Below are 13,925 nucleotides of genomic sequence, written 5' to 3' on the forward strand. Positions count from 1 at the left end.
CAGTGATATCCCAAACAATGTCTGATAGTTCCTCAAAGAGCCCTGCTAAGCTAGCCCCACTCGAGAGGGTTCGGGTGTTAAATGTTGCAAGGATAAGTTTCCATTGGCGGCCTGTGCAGACCCAGAGATTCTTAGCACCCTCTGCTGCGTTACAGGTCTGACCACCGCCTTGGTTAGGTGCTCTGCAGCTGCCGGGGACTGAGGGCCATCGGTTAATTGTAGGAATCATGAGGGAGGTACCTTGCATATGCTGTACCTTGAGGGTATAATGAATGAATGAATCAATGAATGGTGTCAGAGCCTTGGTGCAAATATTTAGTGACTGCCTCTTGACTAGCGACATATGGTGATCGGTTGTCTTTGCGACCGTGTTTACCATATGTAGTGTGAAGCGCTACATTAGGCATATGTGTTTTGTCACTGACAAAGTCAGTTTGTACCGTAGATGACTTTTTATTCAAATGTTCTATTTACATTTCTTCTGAGACTGTTTTCAACAGAAAGGAACACTGGGGCACAGGAAAGCATGCTGAAAACTTGTTTGTGTTACTGTTTATGATTGGATGTAATGCTTGTTGTCATGCCATGAAAAGCTTGCTGCATCGCTGTCAGCGGCATATTCCTTCTTGGGTGACAAATTTCTACTGAACGTTTGGCTTTCGTCAGTGTTTGCAGTATGTGCTTGATTTCACTGTCTGTGGAAGGTGATCTTGACTTCGACTTCATAGTGGGCAAATGAACAATCCACCTGGCTAAGTTGCAAAGCAGCCATCATCAGTAATAGCCTGTGCAAGTACCAGAATGACTCCTGCCCGCTTCTCTGCGAAGTTACATGCTTCATGAACTTTTTGAAAGCAGCCCCAAGAAATGCATATGACTTTCTTAAATAGGGGAGAAGAATGTGATGAGAATGTAATGCAGATTGTTTAGAGTGCACACCATTGAAAGAGAAAGACTGCATTCGTGAAGTGGTATGCTGCTGGCTTTCCTTGGCATCTAGGGCTTTGGACACCGTGCCCAGGGCACTCGCAACTGTAAAGCTTGACCAGGCCCATCAGGAAGCCGTCATGGTTCAGCACAGCATCTTCAAGCTCAAGCCTGTGACTTGAGAAGGCGTGCCCACTGCATGAATGCCACGACATGCTCGTAGCCCCATTGCCTGGTGCTACAGTCATCGCAGTGACGGTGCATGTAAGTAAGACACCTATTCTGGGGAGGAGACAGTCATTTACCATCTTTACTAGTTAATAGCACCAGGACTCCTTTGATAGGTATTGGTTAGTGAAGAATGGTAGCTCAATGTTTATCGTTCAAACTTTAAACAGACACAGCCAGACATCTAAATGATCTTGTGTGTTTTTGAGAGCTGCAATGTATATGTTTTATCACTGTCCTTTATAAGTGTCCCATACAGTCCTCCTCCATAAACAGCATTCCTTCATGTTACTGGCCTCTCTAATGCTTCCGGTAACCTGGGCCTATACGCAGACCCCTTTCCTATCACATGGTGTCATGTTGTTATGCAAACATAGTATACAGCGGGAGTATCCTCTGTAAACTTTACTGGAGCCCAGTAAACTCCGTGTATATGCAGCCATGGCAGTCAGTACTAGTAACGCTCACCAAAAGATGAGAACGATCTTCTACAGTGCCCTAATTTCAGCATTTGGGTCTAAATGAAAGTGCTGAACTTGTAGCTAAGACAACAATGGTACCATCATAACAGGATGAAAAGAATATTTTCTCTTGCACTAGTGTGGTGATCAACAAGGGTTGCACCCCCACACAATGGTCAATGCCTTATACTGGCCATAAATGTGAACACTGGCTGGGCATCACCACTTGACGTCACTCACACATAATATGTATTTCATTAACCACCACAAACTGGTACCCATTGGCTCACTCACAGCGCAGCCACCGTGCAAATCGACAGCCATGAAATGGCAGTGACACTGCTAAATCTGTCCATAAAACAGCAGCACAAGACAATTAGACAGAACTGGCTTGTGAGTGCCGCTTATCCGTTGTGCCAGGCTCTTCCTCGTCAGCCTCTTCAGAACAGCTCTCCTGGTGAGTGTTCCAGTCTTTGCGCTGACAAAATGGGCTGCAGTAGCTCACCCGATGGCACCCGGTGCACTCCAACAAGGCTTCCCGGTTGCAGTTGGCACACCTCTGGTTGCAGAGATCAAAAATGAAAACTATGTCAAATGACAAAAATTTGTCATGTCAAATGGTCAAGGGTTGACTTTCTCAATGTCTTTTCAGACATTACAGCCAGTAATGAGCCACTGCAGCCAATGTGTGGTTTGAACTGCTTGAAGGAGTTTAAAAGAACTGAGTAAATACCCAAAGAAATCTGCATCAAGGAAAGAACCTTTCTGTCATACAATGCAGTCATGACACTACGAGGAGAGCAAGGAAGGTCAACAGTTACAAGTTGTGAGTAGCTTTTATTTGGGCTGTGTTTCCTTGTCTAACCAACAAAGATGTGTGAAATGAGCCAATTAAGACTCCACTGACCATCACTGTCCAACGGTCATTCAGCATCTTTACATATATTTATTGCTGTGTATACTATGGACTATTTTACTGAACTGTTTGCATGTTTGCATTCTTTCTTTTTCTTCTTTTTTTCATTTCCCATGGGAAATACGTGCACCGTTTTGATTGTGCATCATCATGCAAGAATGGAACATGCGCATGGCTGAGCACATTCAGACTCTTTACATATACATGCTGTCATTTATTTCTTTTTTTAGTCTCTTAATATTTTAGATTTTTTTTTACCAGGTGGATTTTTTCCTTGGTGAATATTGCATGCTCATCACCAAGTGCACTGAAATTTCTTCAGTAGTTTGTTGCCGTTTGATTATAGCCAATATTTCTGTTGCTGTGTCTTGGGTAGCACTCATTTACTGTTTCCACGGCTTGCTGCGGACTTGAGCAGCGTTTATACCCAGTAGATATACCTATGTATTGGCTAAGTACAAGTTGGACACTTGTTTAAAAGACCTGTAGTGAAAAACAAGGTCGAATAAAATTTATCTTACAATGCACCATGTCTGTGCATAATGCTCTGCTCAGCGAACAATAGCGATTGTTTGTGGTTTGTTTAACCTTCTGGTGCTGCTTTGTCACATGCTATGCTCCAATGCTTCCCAGTGTGTCATTACCATTTTGTGCTACTGTCTACTGATACAGTCATCCCTGGTATATCGAACTAGAAGGGGATTGTGGAATGATCTGATATTTAAATTTAAGATATGTCTATTTGAAGCTTATCTGGGACCTCTGTGCATCTCTGACAGTTTTCCAAGATCGTAAATGTGGGATTTTACTGATTTGATTCTCCAAGGCTGTGTTAAATGCACAAAAGCTGACTTATTTTTTGCACACGGATGTCACAAGTCACTCGCACTGATTTACTGATCACAACGTTAACCCTAAAAGCTTACATCGCCTAGACACGAGACCATGGTGCACTTCGTGCATGTTGTGGTGCTTGTTGCACATTTTTATTCAAGATAATGTAGAAATGGACGCACCGCAGAAGCAAACCAGCTTGTATGAATTCGTGCCATGCTGCCATCGGTGCACTTGTACTGCAAATAATGTGTGAACGTGCCGGGCTGCATGTCCATTACCATACCAACAATACGCTGCTTAAATGGCCTATCATCCTACATAGGCAATGAGCCAGGCAGGCCGTGTCGGGTTTCATGACCAACTTGCTGCTGGAACTAGTCGTCCTTGCTTCTCAACCACCGTAAAAAAGTCCGCACATCTCCTCTTGCGTGCCACACAGTCCTCAGACGTTCAGCGCTCCGATCCTTCATTCTTGGCCGTTCTCCTCTGGCTGCTGTGTCGGTGACTGCTGGCACTATGCACATGCTGTTAGTTTCGAAAGTGGCTTTCAGCTTGCAGAACATTCAAGTCCATTAATGCGGAAACTTGGGCTAGTTGTTGATTAATCATCATATCTTGCTGGTGAAGCAGCGCACTGACACGGACACAGCGAAGACATACAAGAAAAGACGACGCTCGCTTCAACAACACTTTGCAGTGAGGTCATCACAAGTGATGACACTTTGCAGCGAGCGTCGTCTTTTCTTGTGTGTCTTCACTGTGTCTGTGTCAGTGCGCTGCTTCACCAGCAAGGTATATTCAAGTACATTCCGACTCAATGTTTAATTGTGTGAGTGAATCGAATAGAACATTTTTCGAATACTAACACTATTGGTTTTGCAAAAATGTAATTTTTGGATATTGCTACTGTCAACGATGCCACCGCATACTGTCTACATCATGGACCGTAGGAGCTTTCCAAGTGCCATGACACACAAAGATGATTTTATCTGCTGCCCACATCAGCTTGGCAGCACAGTAAAATATCAACACTTTGTAAAGGGGGCAGTAGGCTTAAATGAATAATGGCAATAACAGTTCTTCTAGCAGTAAAAATGAAGCGCAAGATTTACTCAGGCACTAAGTCAGTAAAATAAAAGAAAGCAGCAAACAAGTATGAAAAATTCAATATAGAGACAGAGGTTCACATGTCTTATATATACTTGTATAAATATAGTTCTTACAAATATATACACTTGCTTTCATGGCAGAAAGGGTCTATCACGGTTTTCGAAAGGGTCCATCTACAATCACGCAGCTTATTTCGACGGTAGAAGAGGTAACGAGTGTACTTGACCAGGCTGGTCAAATTGACATTCTGTTTTTAGACTTATCAAAAGCCTTCGATAGAGTGCCTCATGGAAAATTATTGTATAAATTAGAGTGTATAGGGTTACCTTTGTACATTATTCAGTGGATTGCCTCGTACCTAGTTAATAGAAAGCAGTTTGTGGAAATTGATCATTGTCTGTCTAGTGTGCTGTCTGTTACCTCGGGCGTTCCACAGGGGAGTGTTTTAGGTCCGCTACTGTTTCTTCTTTAGGTTAATGATTTGGTGGACGTAGTCCCTCATGATGTATCCATCAGAATGTTTGCTGATGATTGTGCTGTTTTTAAGAAAATATCATCCACAAATGATCATTTCTTGTAGCAAAACACTCATTCGGCAATCGATGATTGGTGTATGCGTTGGGGTATGGCACTGAATTCAGAGAAAACTGTACTTTTGCATGTCACAAAGAAAAAATGTCCTAGTTCTTTTTCTTATCAGCTCCATAACCAGCCTGTACTAGAAATTTCCCAATATAAGTACTTAGGTATGACTCTAACTAATAAGCTTGCTTGGTCGGAGCATATATTGGACATTTCTTCATCAGCCCTGCGGAAGCTGTGGTTCCTTAAAAGAAAACTTAAACACGCTCCAGTTAGTACCAAGATGTTAGCTTACAATACATGTATTCGGTCAAAACTAGAGTATGCTGCTGAAGTTTGGGATCCCCATTATAAAAAGGATGTTATGCAACTCGAAAGAGTCCAAAGAAAGGCAATAAGATTTATTTTTGATAGATACAGAAAGCACGATTCGCCATCCTTATTGATGCAGAAGTACAATGTACCGACTCTCAAGGTTCGCCGGAAAATAAATCGTCTTGGCTTTCTTCACAATTGTCTTCCAGGGAAAACTAAATTAATACTTCCCAATTGCATAAAACCTTTAACTACAAGGACAAGTAGACACAACCATGAATGCTCTTTATCGCCAATTTTCGCTAGAACCAACGCACACACGTACACTTTTTTCCCTTGAACAGTATCTGAATGGAATTCCTTGCCCCGACAGATTTTTGAATCCTTTATGAAAACTTTATGAAGGTACTCGAGTCTCATTGTAAACTCAGATGGATGAACATTGCTACGGTCTTCGTTACATTGAATGTATCCTTTGTAGCCCCTCCTGCTAGGGCCAAATTACTGGCCTGCAGTATTGTGTAAATAAATAAAAAAATAAAAGTAAGAGAGAAATGATGCAGCAAGTATTGAAAAAATGTGTTCTACGCATGTTAAGGTAGGAAACAATGCTGTTTTCCATGCTAATTTTTATAGTTTGACAACTGCTCTAAATCAAGCTTTAGATCAGAATAGAGGAATAACAGTAATGTTTACGCACAATGTGTAGTACTATATTCCCTGAATGACAACAGCACAGATGGCTTCCACTTTGTTGAAAGTGCACAAATGTTGCCCGTCATAGAAGTTGAAAAGTGCACAGTTTCTAGGTGGCACTGTATTCATGAACTGTTCATATCCCTGACTGAGTTTGGTAATTATGTAGGTACATGAGCAACACTAAAGAAAAATTGTTGTCTATTAAAATGAGCTTTAATTGCCTTCATTTTCTAGCCTTCATTGACTCTATCTTTGTGGAAATTGTGATAGGAGTATTATCTAGCATCTTAAAATACACAATACGTTAATTGTACCACAAATATAGATGCCAACAAACATCTTGCCTCATGTATATGGACACAAGATACCAAATCCGTATCTTAAGATAGTACTAATTAAGGTACATGTATCTCTGGTATTGTCCACCCCTAAACATCAGTATTGAACTTCCCCATTCCCATAGTCAGCAAGACTCTGAGACAATAGATGCTGTGCACATTATCCATGCCAGGGATGCCTGTTAATGAGGAGACATGCATGAACATCTACACCATGCCATATTGATGAACAAAAATGCTCCTCACTGAAAATTCACAAATTGCAGCATCAGCCTTAGAGCAATGATGTTGCCTTTTGTCATTATCCTGCATCTGGACCTCTGACATATGCTCAGAAGGAATGATAATTAAATATTGTTGGTAAAGTAGCAGGGAAGTTTTCATTCAAATGATTATGAAGACAAATGATGAAGCATTCTCTATTTGCAATATTTATTGCATTGTGCTAAGTTCTCCATTACTTTTTGTAGCATCCTTGTACATGACCAACAAGCACAAGCAGCCTCTGCTCAATGCATCCTTTTTCCCAAACAAATATTGCATAAGAATTACTGTCTGAGCAAAGCACTCGGCACATAAACACACAATGCTGAACATAATTTTTATACAAATGATATTTCTTATTACTCACCTTTGGTACAAGGTCATCCTCTGTGACTCCAGAACTTTGGATGCTGGCAGTGGCCTGAGTTGTTTCCTTTTCAGTGCGCACTTCCATCACACTCCTTGACAAGCTCATCTGTGCCTCAACCCAAGTGTTGCTCATGGCCTGTCTCAACAGGTTCAAGGAGGACAATGTAAGAGAATTCAGCGAGAAATACTGTACACAAGCTTTCCGACAAAGAATCATTTCAGATGCTGCTGCACAAGAGAGAATATGGTAACAAAGATTTGTCAAACTTAAAGGGACACTAAAGGCTAATACTAAGTTGACGTGGACTGTTTAAATACCGTTCCAAAACCTCACAACGCTCGTTTTGTGCCAAGAAAAGACTTAGTTTACGAGAAAATTGCACCTGAAGGGTACGGATACCTTTCTCGAAATTTAAATCTCCCCCCACCCAAACGTGGGAGTGGTGACGTTGCATACGCCCTTTGCTGCCGTCGGTGAGTGAAATGGCATGCGACAGACGGCGGCACCGAGCCAAGACAGATAAAGTCAGAGCGGCGGATTCTCTGCCGCAGCTGCTTTTTGGCTAAGTGGAGTAGACTGTTTGGGCATCTCGCGACATCACATGGAAGGTGAATTCTCTGCTACTTGCAGTTTGTGCGAGTTTCGCGAGCCAGCAAAACCAGCGCAGCACTACGCGATAACTACTGAAATGCGAAAGCGTGGGCGGCGCGCAGCCGAGAAAACACGAAACCGTTCGACCGCCCACGTCGTTGTCAAGGGTGATTTCAATAAGTTCTTAAAGATGAAATAGAACTGGACAAGTAGCATTTCATTTCGTCTTATAATACAATAGGAGGATGTTTTGAGCAATGAGTGGTTGACTACTAGTGACAGAACTTAGCTGAGGAGTGCTTTCGTGATGGGGCAAGTGCTTGAATGTCCCGGGGGAGTCTCTAATCACGTCGTTCATTTACCTAATTTTTCTATTATTAAGGCTCTGTTCGCGATAATATTGACGCCTTAGTGATTCTCGAGCACTAATCTATCACTTTAGCTTGACTTAGTATTTGCCTTCAGTGTCCCTTTAAGTGACAAATATACTAAAGCTCAAGCTAGAAAATACTAAAGTTAACTTTACTACAGGATAGCTTGCATTTTTCTTTTGAACAATACACAAGCCTTGTTCTACATTATTACTTACAGCGCACACTTCAAACCTGGATAAAAAAGAGACACGATACACGAGTGCTGACTCACAACTAAAAGTTTATTGTTTTCAAACAGTCATATAAATAGAAAAATTCACACGTGCGTACACCCGCGCACCGTACATTTCCTCAACCAAAAGCAAAACAATACAGAAGAGCGGTATAAAAAGATAGTGCAATATTTTTAAAGATTAAAAACATAATTTCTTGTTGCGCAGTGTGAATGACGCCTGGCTTACGCACATGCCCCACATTTATTGATTAGGTAGGCCTCTGAAATGAGGCGGGCCTTTTCATTTTTATTTGTCCAGATTACGTGTGCACGTTCAAAAATGGGCTTGCAACTGCAAGCTGCGCAATGGATTGCCAAATGTGATAGACCAGGGTTCTTTAATCTGGAGGAATGTTCTTGCAACCTTTTGTTTTTATGCCTGCTCGTTTGGCCAATTGTAACAAGGTCCGCATGACCTAGCAATGCAGCAAAAGGACATTTGGTAGCGGTAAAAAAATATCGTCTACAAAAGATAAACAGAAATATTCACGAAACATCTCATAGCTGTACACAATGTTTACCTGATAATGGGTTTCATGGTATTTAAATGTACCAAGACATTACGCTGACTAGCATGGGAAACATCAACAGCACACGCTAAAAGACGTGTACTTCTTTTCATTGTTGGACTTGTTGATACATGCGTAGACTAAGTGTAGATCAGAATTGGAAAGAGAGAAGCAGTGGGGTCTACAGGACAGGGTGGTCATTTGGCCTAGCCCATCAGAAGCTGGAACTGGGAGCAAAAACCTAAGCCATTGTCATGGGAACAGGAAAGACCTAAGACAAGACCTTCTTGCAAGGCTAACCCTTCAGAGTGATTTTTATTTTCTTCCGAATGCAGAGCTGATGATGTGTGGTGTTTTATGGCGCAAGGGCCAGGTTTGGCCAAAGAGCGCCATGACAGGTGGTAATGTTGACGATGCATTGTGGATGACATGCACAATGAACTCATCATGGTAGATGTGATATGGCTGTAAAAGGGCCTAAAAACTTCCACTGTAAGTGGAGTAGAATATATAGGTGCTAAAATAATGACAGTGACTAGGATATGATGTGGGCTATGGCAATGGGCATTCATTAAAACATGATGCAATAAAACATAACATTGACACCAGAGTTTCAAGAGAGCCCTTGAATGCAGGGCTGTTAGTCGTGTGCTAAAAGTTGCCTGGCCAGACGATTTTCAGGGTGTCCGTTTCGGCTAAAAACTCTAAGACTGTTTGCAGATTAAAAAGCGGTTCATCGCTAAGAAAAAATGCAGGGTGAAGGGGTAAATTCTCGTGATATGCAGCAGGGAAATACTTTTTCCTCTCTGTTTCTATTGCAGGGCACTGAATAAGAACATGGAGGACTGTGAGACTATTGCCGCATTTAACACAAGTTGGAGGATCGCCCCCAGTCAAGAGATGAGAGTGGGTACCGTATGTGTGGCCTATCCTGTGGGGATGCGCGACTCTCGCGCGTCTCCTGATATGTTTTTCCCGCATGGCGCGTCTCCTGTAATCCGGCTTCGTCGCGTGGCCTGCGTGATGCCCGCGGCGGTCGATGTGGTTGGGGCGCAGTGCGAGAGATGGCGTGAGTGTTGCGTTGCTAACGCCGGCTCACGGCAGGGTTACTTGAGGGCGCAGGGGAGAACGGGCGGGCTCTTCCACGGCGGGTCGGCGAACGGCGTGGACATCCCGCGCGCCGCCGACCCATGCTTCTGCGAGACCGCCTCGCGTGGCCGCCTTGGAATGCGCCACCATTCGCGTGACAGTACGCGCGAACGACCAGGCGTTGGGATCCAGCATGGGGCGAACATATTCGCTCGTTTTCCGGTCGCGGTGAGTCGGACTTCTAGATTTGTCGCGCGCCCATCGGCATGTTTTGTGGATAGCAACTCGGCTAGCAGGCATTGATCTATGAAAGGTGCAATAAATGCCCTTGTGACTGTTAGCACTACTGTGTTGTCGTTCCTTTGTCCCAAGAGCACGGGTGTGAGAGACCCCACAATCCTTAATCGGCAAAGAAGTACTTCCTTGTACCTTGCTATTTTCCTATTTATCCAGTTCCCCAGTTTTGGTTTTATTATGTGAAGCTTATTCATTGCTTGTGTATCCCACTCGCCTTGCCAATTATTCCTCAATTTACTGCGTAGAAAAGGCTTTAGGTCTGTGGCAGGGATGGGGATATATGAATCTGCATCGCTAAAAGCTACTGACCTAGTGCTTTGGTCAGCAGCTTCGTTGCCTTTTATACCTTTGTGACCAGGTACCCAGCATATGACAATCACTTGATTGCACATATATAGGGAGCACAACAGACTGTACAGCTCACTAAAAACTGAGTTTCTATATTTTCTTGGGCTAAGTAGGGCTCTGACTACACTTAATGAGTCTGTAAACACAATAGGCCTAGCAAGTTTTGTGAGCCTTATGTTTTGAACAGCCGATAGTATAGCGTAGGTTTCAGCTGTAAATATACTTGTGTGTGGATTTAGTGCCCCGGATACTGAAAATGAAGGTCCCAGAGCTGCATAAGAAACTCCTTTACAGTACTTGGAAGCGTCTGTATAGTATTCTGTACAGGAGTACTTCTCCTGAAGTTCACGAAAATGGAATTGTATATGGTGCTTCTGGTGCTCTCTTAGATATTTCTACGAAAGAGACGTCGCATTTAATGGTCTGCCATTCCTATGGTGGGAGCAGGCGAGTGGGTGCCATTAGGACATTCTCTGGGACTAAGACAGCTGTTTCTTCTGCCAGTGTTGTCAAACGAAGGCTCAACGGAGCTCTAATAGCTGGGCGGTTACGAAATAATCTCCCTGTAGACACTTCATGAATAGATGAGTGACATGGATGCTGCACGTCTGATTTAACCTTGAGAGCATAGGGAAAAAGTTAAATATGTCCTTTGGAGATGTAATGACCATTCATTACACTCCACATACGGGCTTTCTACGGGACTTGTACTAAAAGTGCCTGTAGCCAGGCATATTTGCAAGTGGTGAAGGGGATATAGGATCTTTAAAGCACTAGGCGCAGCAGAGCTATATACTATTGCTCCATAGTCGAGGCGGGACCATATAAGGCTTTTGTAGAGGTTCAAAAGGCATCTCCTGTCACTTCCCCAAGATGTGCGGGACAAGAGCTTTAGTAGATTCATTGTCTTCAGACATCTCGCTCTCAGATACTTAAGGTGAGGGACAAATGTTAGTTTAGAGTCTAAGATGATTCCTAAAAATTTATGTTCGTGACTCACAGATAGCGGCTGTCCATTAAGATGGACAACAGGGTCAGGTAATACACCTCTCTTTTTAGAGAATAGAACGCATGTGCTTTTTTGGGGAATTTAACTTCAATTCATTCTCGTCAGCCCACTTAGGTACGCATGTGCTTTTTTGGGGGTTTAACTTGAATCCATTCTCATCAGCCCACTTAGATATTTTGTTTAGGCCAAGCTGTATATGTCGCTCACAGATAGAAATATTGCATGATTTAAATCCTACCTGTACGTCATCCACATACACTGAATAAAACATTGTTCGTGGTATGACGCTATAGAGGGAATTTATTTTTACGATGAAGAGCGTGAGCTCAGTGCATCACCTTGTGGCACACCTATTTCCTGCGTAAATTGACGAGATAGCACTTTAACAAACCTCACATGCAACGTACGATTAGACAGGTAGCTTTGAATCAGATTCAAGAGATTGCTTCTGACACCCATAGCCAGATCACGAAGAATTCCAAAATGCCAGGTTGTGTAGTATGCCTTTTCCCTATCTAAAAATACGGCTAATAAAAACTGCTTGTGCACGAAGGCATCTCGGATATTCGCCTCCATGCGGACAAGGTGATCTGTCGTACATCTACCCTCCCTAAAACCACACTGCAAGGGGTCTAGTATTTTGTTGCTTTCAAGATAATGAATTAGGCGTCTGTTTACCATTTTCTCAAAGAGTTTGCATAGGCAGCTTGTCAGGGCTATAGGCCTGTAGCTGCAGACCGAAGTTGGATCCTTGCGCTCTTTGAGAATAGGAATTACGGCTGCTTGCTTCCAGGCAGATGGAATGTAACTGGCAGAGAATATGGAATTAAAGAGTGATAGTAGTGTTTTGTGTGTTTCGGCGTGTAGGTGTTCAATCATCTCATAAACTATTCGATCGCCTCCAGGAGCTGATTTATTGCAACAGTTCAGTGCAGCCTGAAATTCCACCATGTTAAAAGGCCGATTGTAAGGTTCATTTTTATTTCCTTTCTGGTTCAGAGGCTGTCATTCCGCTTGTCGCTGATATCTTAGAAATGTATCTGAGTAATGGGATGAACTCGAGATGTACTGGAAATGTGCCCCTAGCGAATCAGCTTGGTCCTCAATAGTATCTCCTTGTGTGTTTACTAAAGTAGAAGATCAGTTTCGCGGCCTTTTATTTTGTTGACCCTATTCCAGGCTTTCCGTTCGTCTGTATATGAATTGATGCTACTGATATATTTTTGCCAACTTTTGCGTTTGGCCCGGCAGCGTTTTCTTCTACCTAGTGACTTTATTTTCTTGAAATTGATAAGATTCTCGGCAGTTGGAGATTCGCGAAGGTGACTCCAAGCCTCATTTTGATTTTTATGAGCTTCTTTGCACTCCGCATTTCACCAGGGAACACGTCGCCTTGCAGGCGATCCATTTGGTTCAGGGATACACAGTGACGCCGCATCAACAATAAATGCTGGCAGATGGGCCACGGCGTCATCAATAGGAAGTGCAGAGATGTCATCCCAGGTCATGCGGGTGAGTTCTTTATAACGTTTCCAGTCGGCTGACTCGACTATCCAATGAGGAACGCATCGGGAGCATTGATCATGTTTTGTTGATTTTATGACAATTGGAAAATGGTCGCTCCCATATGGGTTTTTAAGCATGTTCCGCTCTAGATACGGTACGAGCGTACCAGATGCAATGCTCAAATCGATCGATGAAAATGTTTTGTTTGCCACGCTATAGAATGTAGGCTCTTTATTATTTTGTAAGCATGCACCTGTAGTGAAGAGGAGGCTTTCTACTAAGTGTCCCCTGGCATCACAACGACAACCTCCCCAAAGGGTGTTGTGTGCATTGAAATCTTCGACGACAATATAAGGTTCGAGCAGTTCATTAATAAAGCTTTGGAATTCTGTTTTTGAAAGATGGCAGTTCAGGGGATGTATAGTGAGGAAATTGTTACTAGTTTATTAAACAGTACTGCACGGACTGCAACTGCCTCTAGGGATGTTTTAAGCTGTAATTGCCGGCAAGCAACACTGTTATCTACAATTATTGCCACACTGCCAGACGAGGCAAGGGCGTCGTTGCGGTCTTTTCGGTATATGGCATACTGCTGGAGAAAGTTCGTGTTTGAAGGATTAAGATGTGTTTTTTGGACACACAGCACCTTTGGACTGTGCTTATGTAAGAGTTCCTTAATGTCGTCTAGGTTGTGGAGTAAACTCCTCTGACATTCCATTGTACTATTTGTGTATCCATAATGTATGTGTTTTGTGCTGTGTGCCTAAGAAATATAGATTAGAATATCTCACGAGGCCTTTCCAGGCCCCATGAAACGAAATCTATCTTCCGGACGCGCTCGAGGGAGCTGCGCTGTTCCTTGGGTGTCTGAGACGCCAGGT

General features: G+C 43.0%; 1 protein-coding gene across 2 annotated transcripts in view; it reads right to left on the reverse strand.

The window, feature by feature from the left end:
* Positions 1-410: 410 nt before the first annotated feature.
* Positions 411-13,925, reverse strand: part of LOC142564058 (deformed epidermal autoregulatory factor 1 homolog) — a 137,410-nt gene continuing 123,895 nt past the window's right edge. Inside the window, exons 7-8 of one of the 2 annotated variants that reach the window (XM_075674877.1) lie at positions 7,045-7,182; positions 411-2,175 (exon numbers count right to left, since the gene is read on the reverse strand). In XM_075674877.1, coding sequence (XP_075530992.1) covers positions 1,993-2,175; positions 7,045-7,182 — 321 coding nt within the window. In that variant the 3' untranslated portion in view covers positions 411-1,992. Of the gene's footprint in view, positions 2,176-3,214; positions 3,895-7,044; positions 7,183-13,925 lie in introns of those variants that run through there. The other variant, XM_075674878.1, reaches the window with a different exon arrangement.

Source organism: Dermacentor variabilis, chromosome 11, assembly GCF_050947875.1.
Source record: "Dermacentor variabilis isolate Ectoservices chromosome 11, ASM5094787v1, whole genome shotgun sequence".
Lineage (NCBI taxonomy): Eukaryota > Metazoa > Arthropoda > Arachnida > Ixodida > Ixodidae > Dermacentor > Dermacentor variabilis.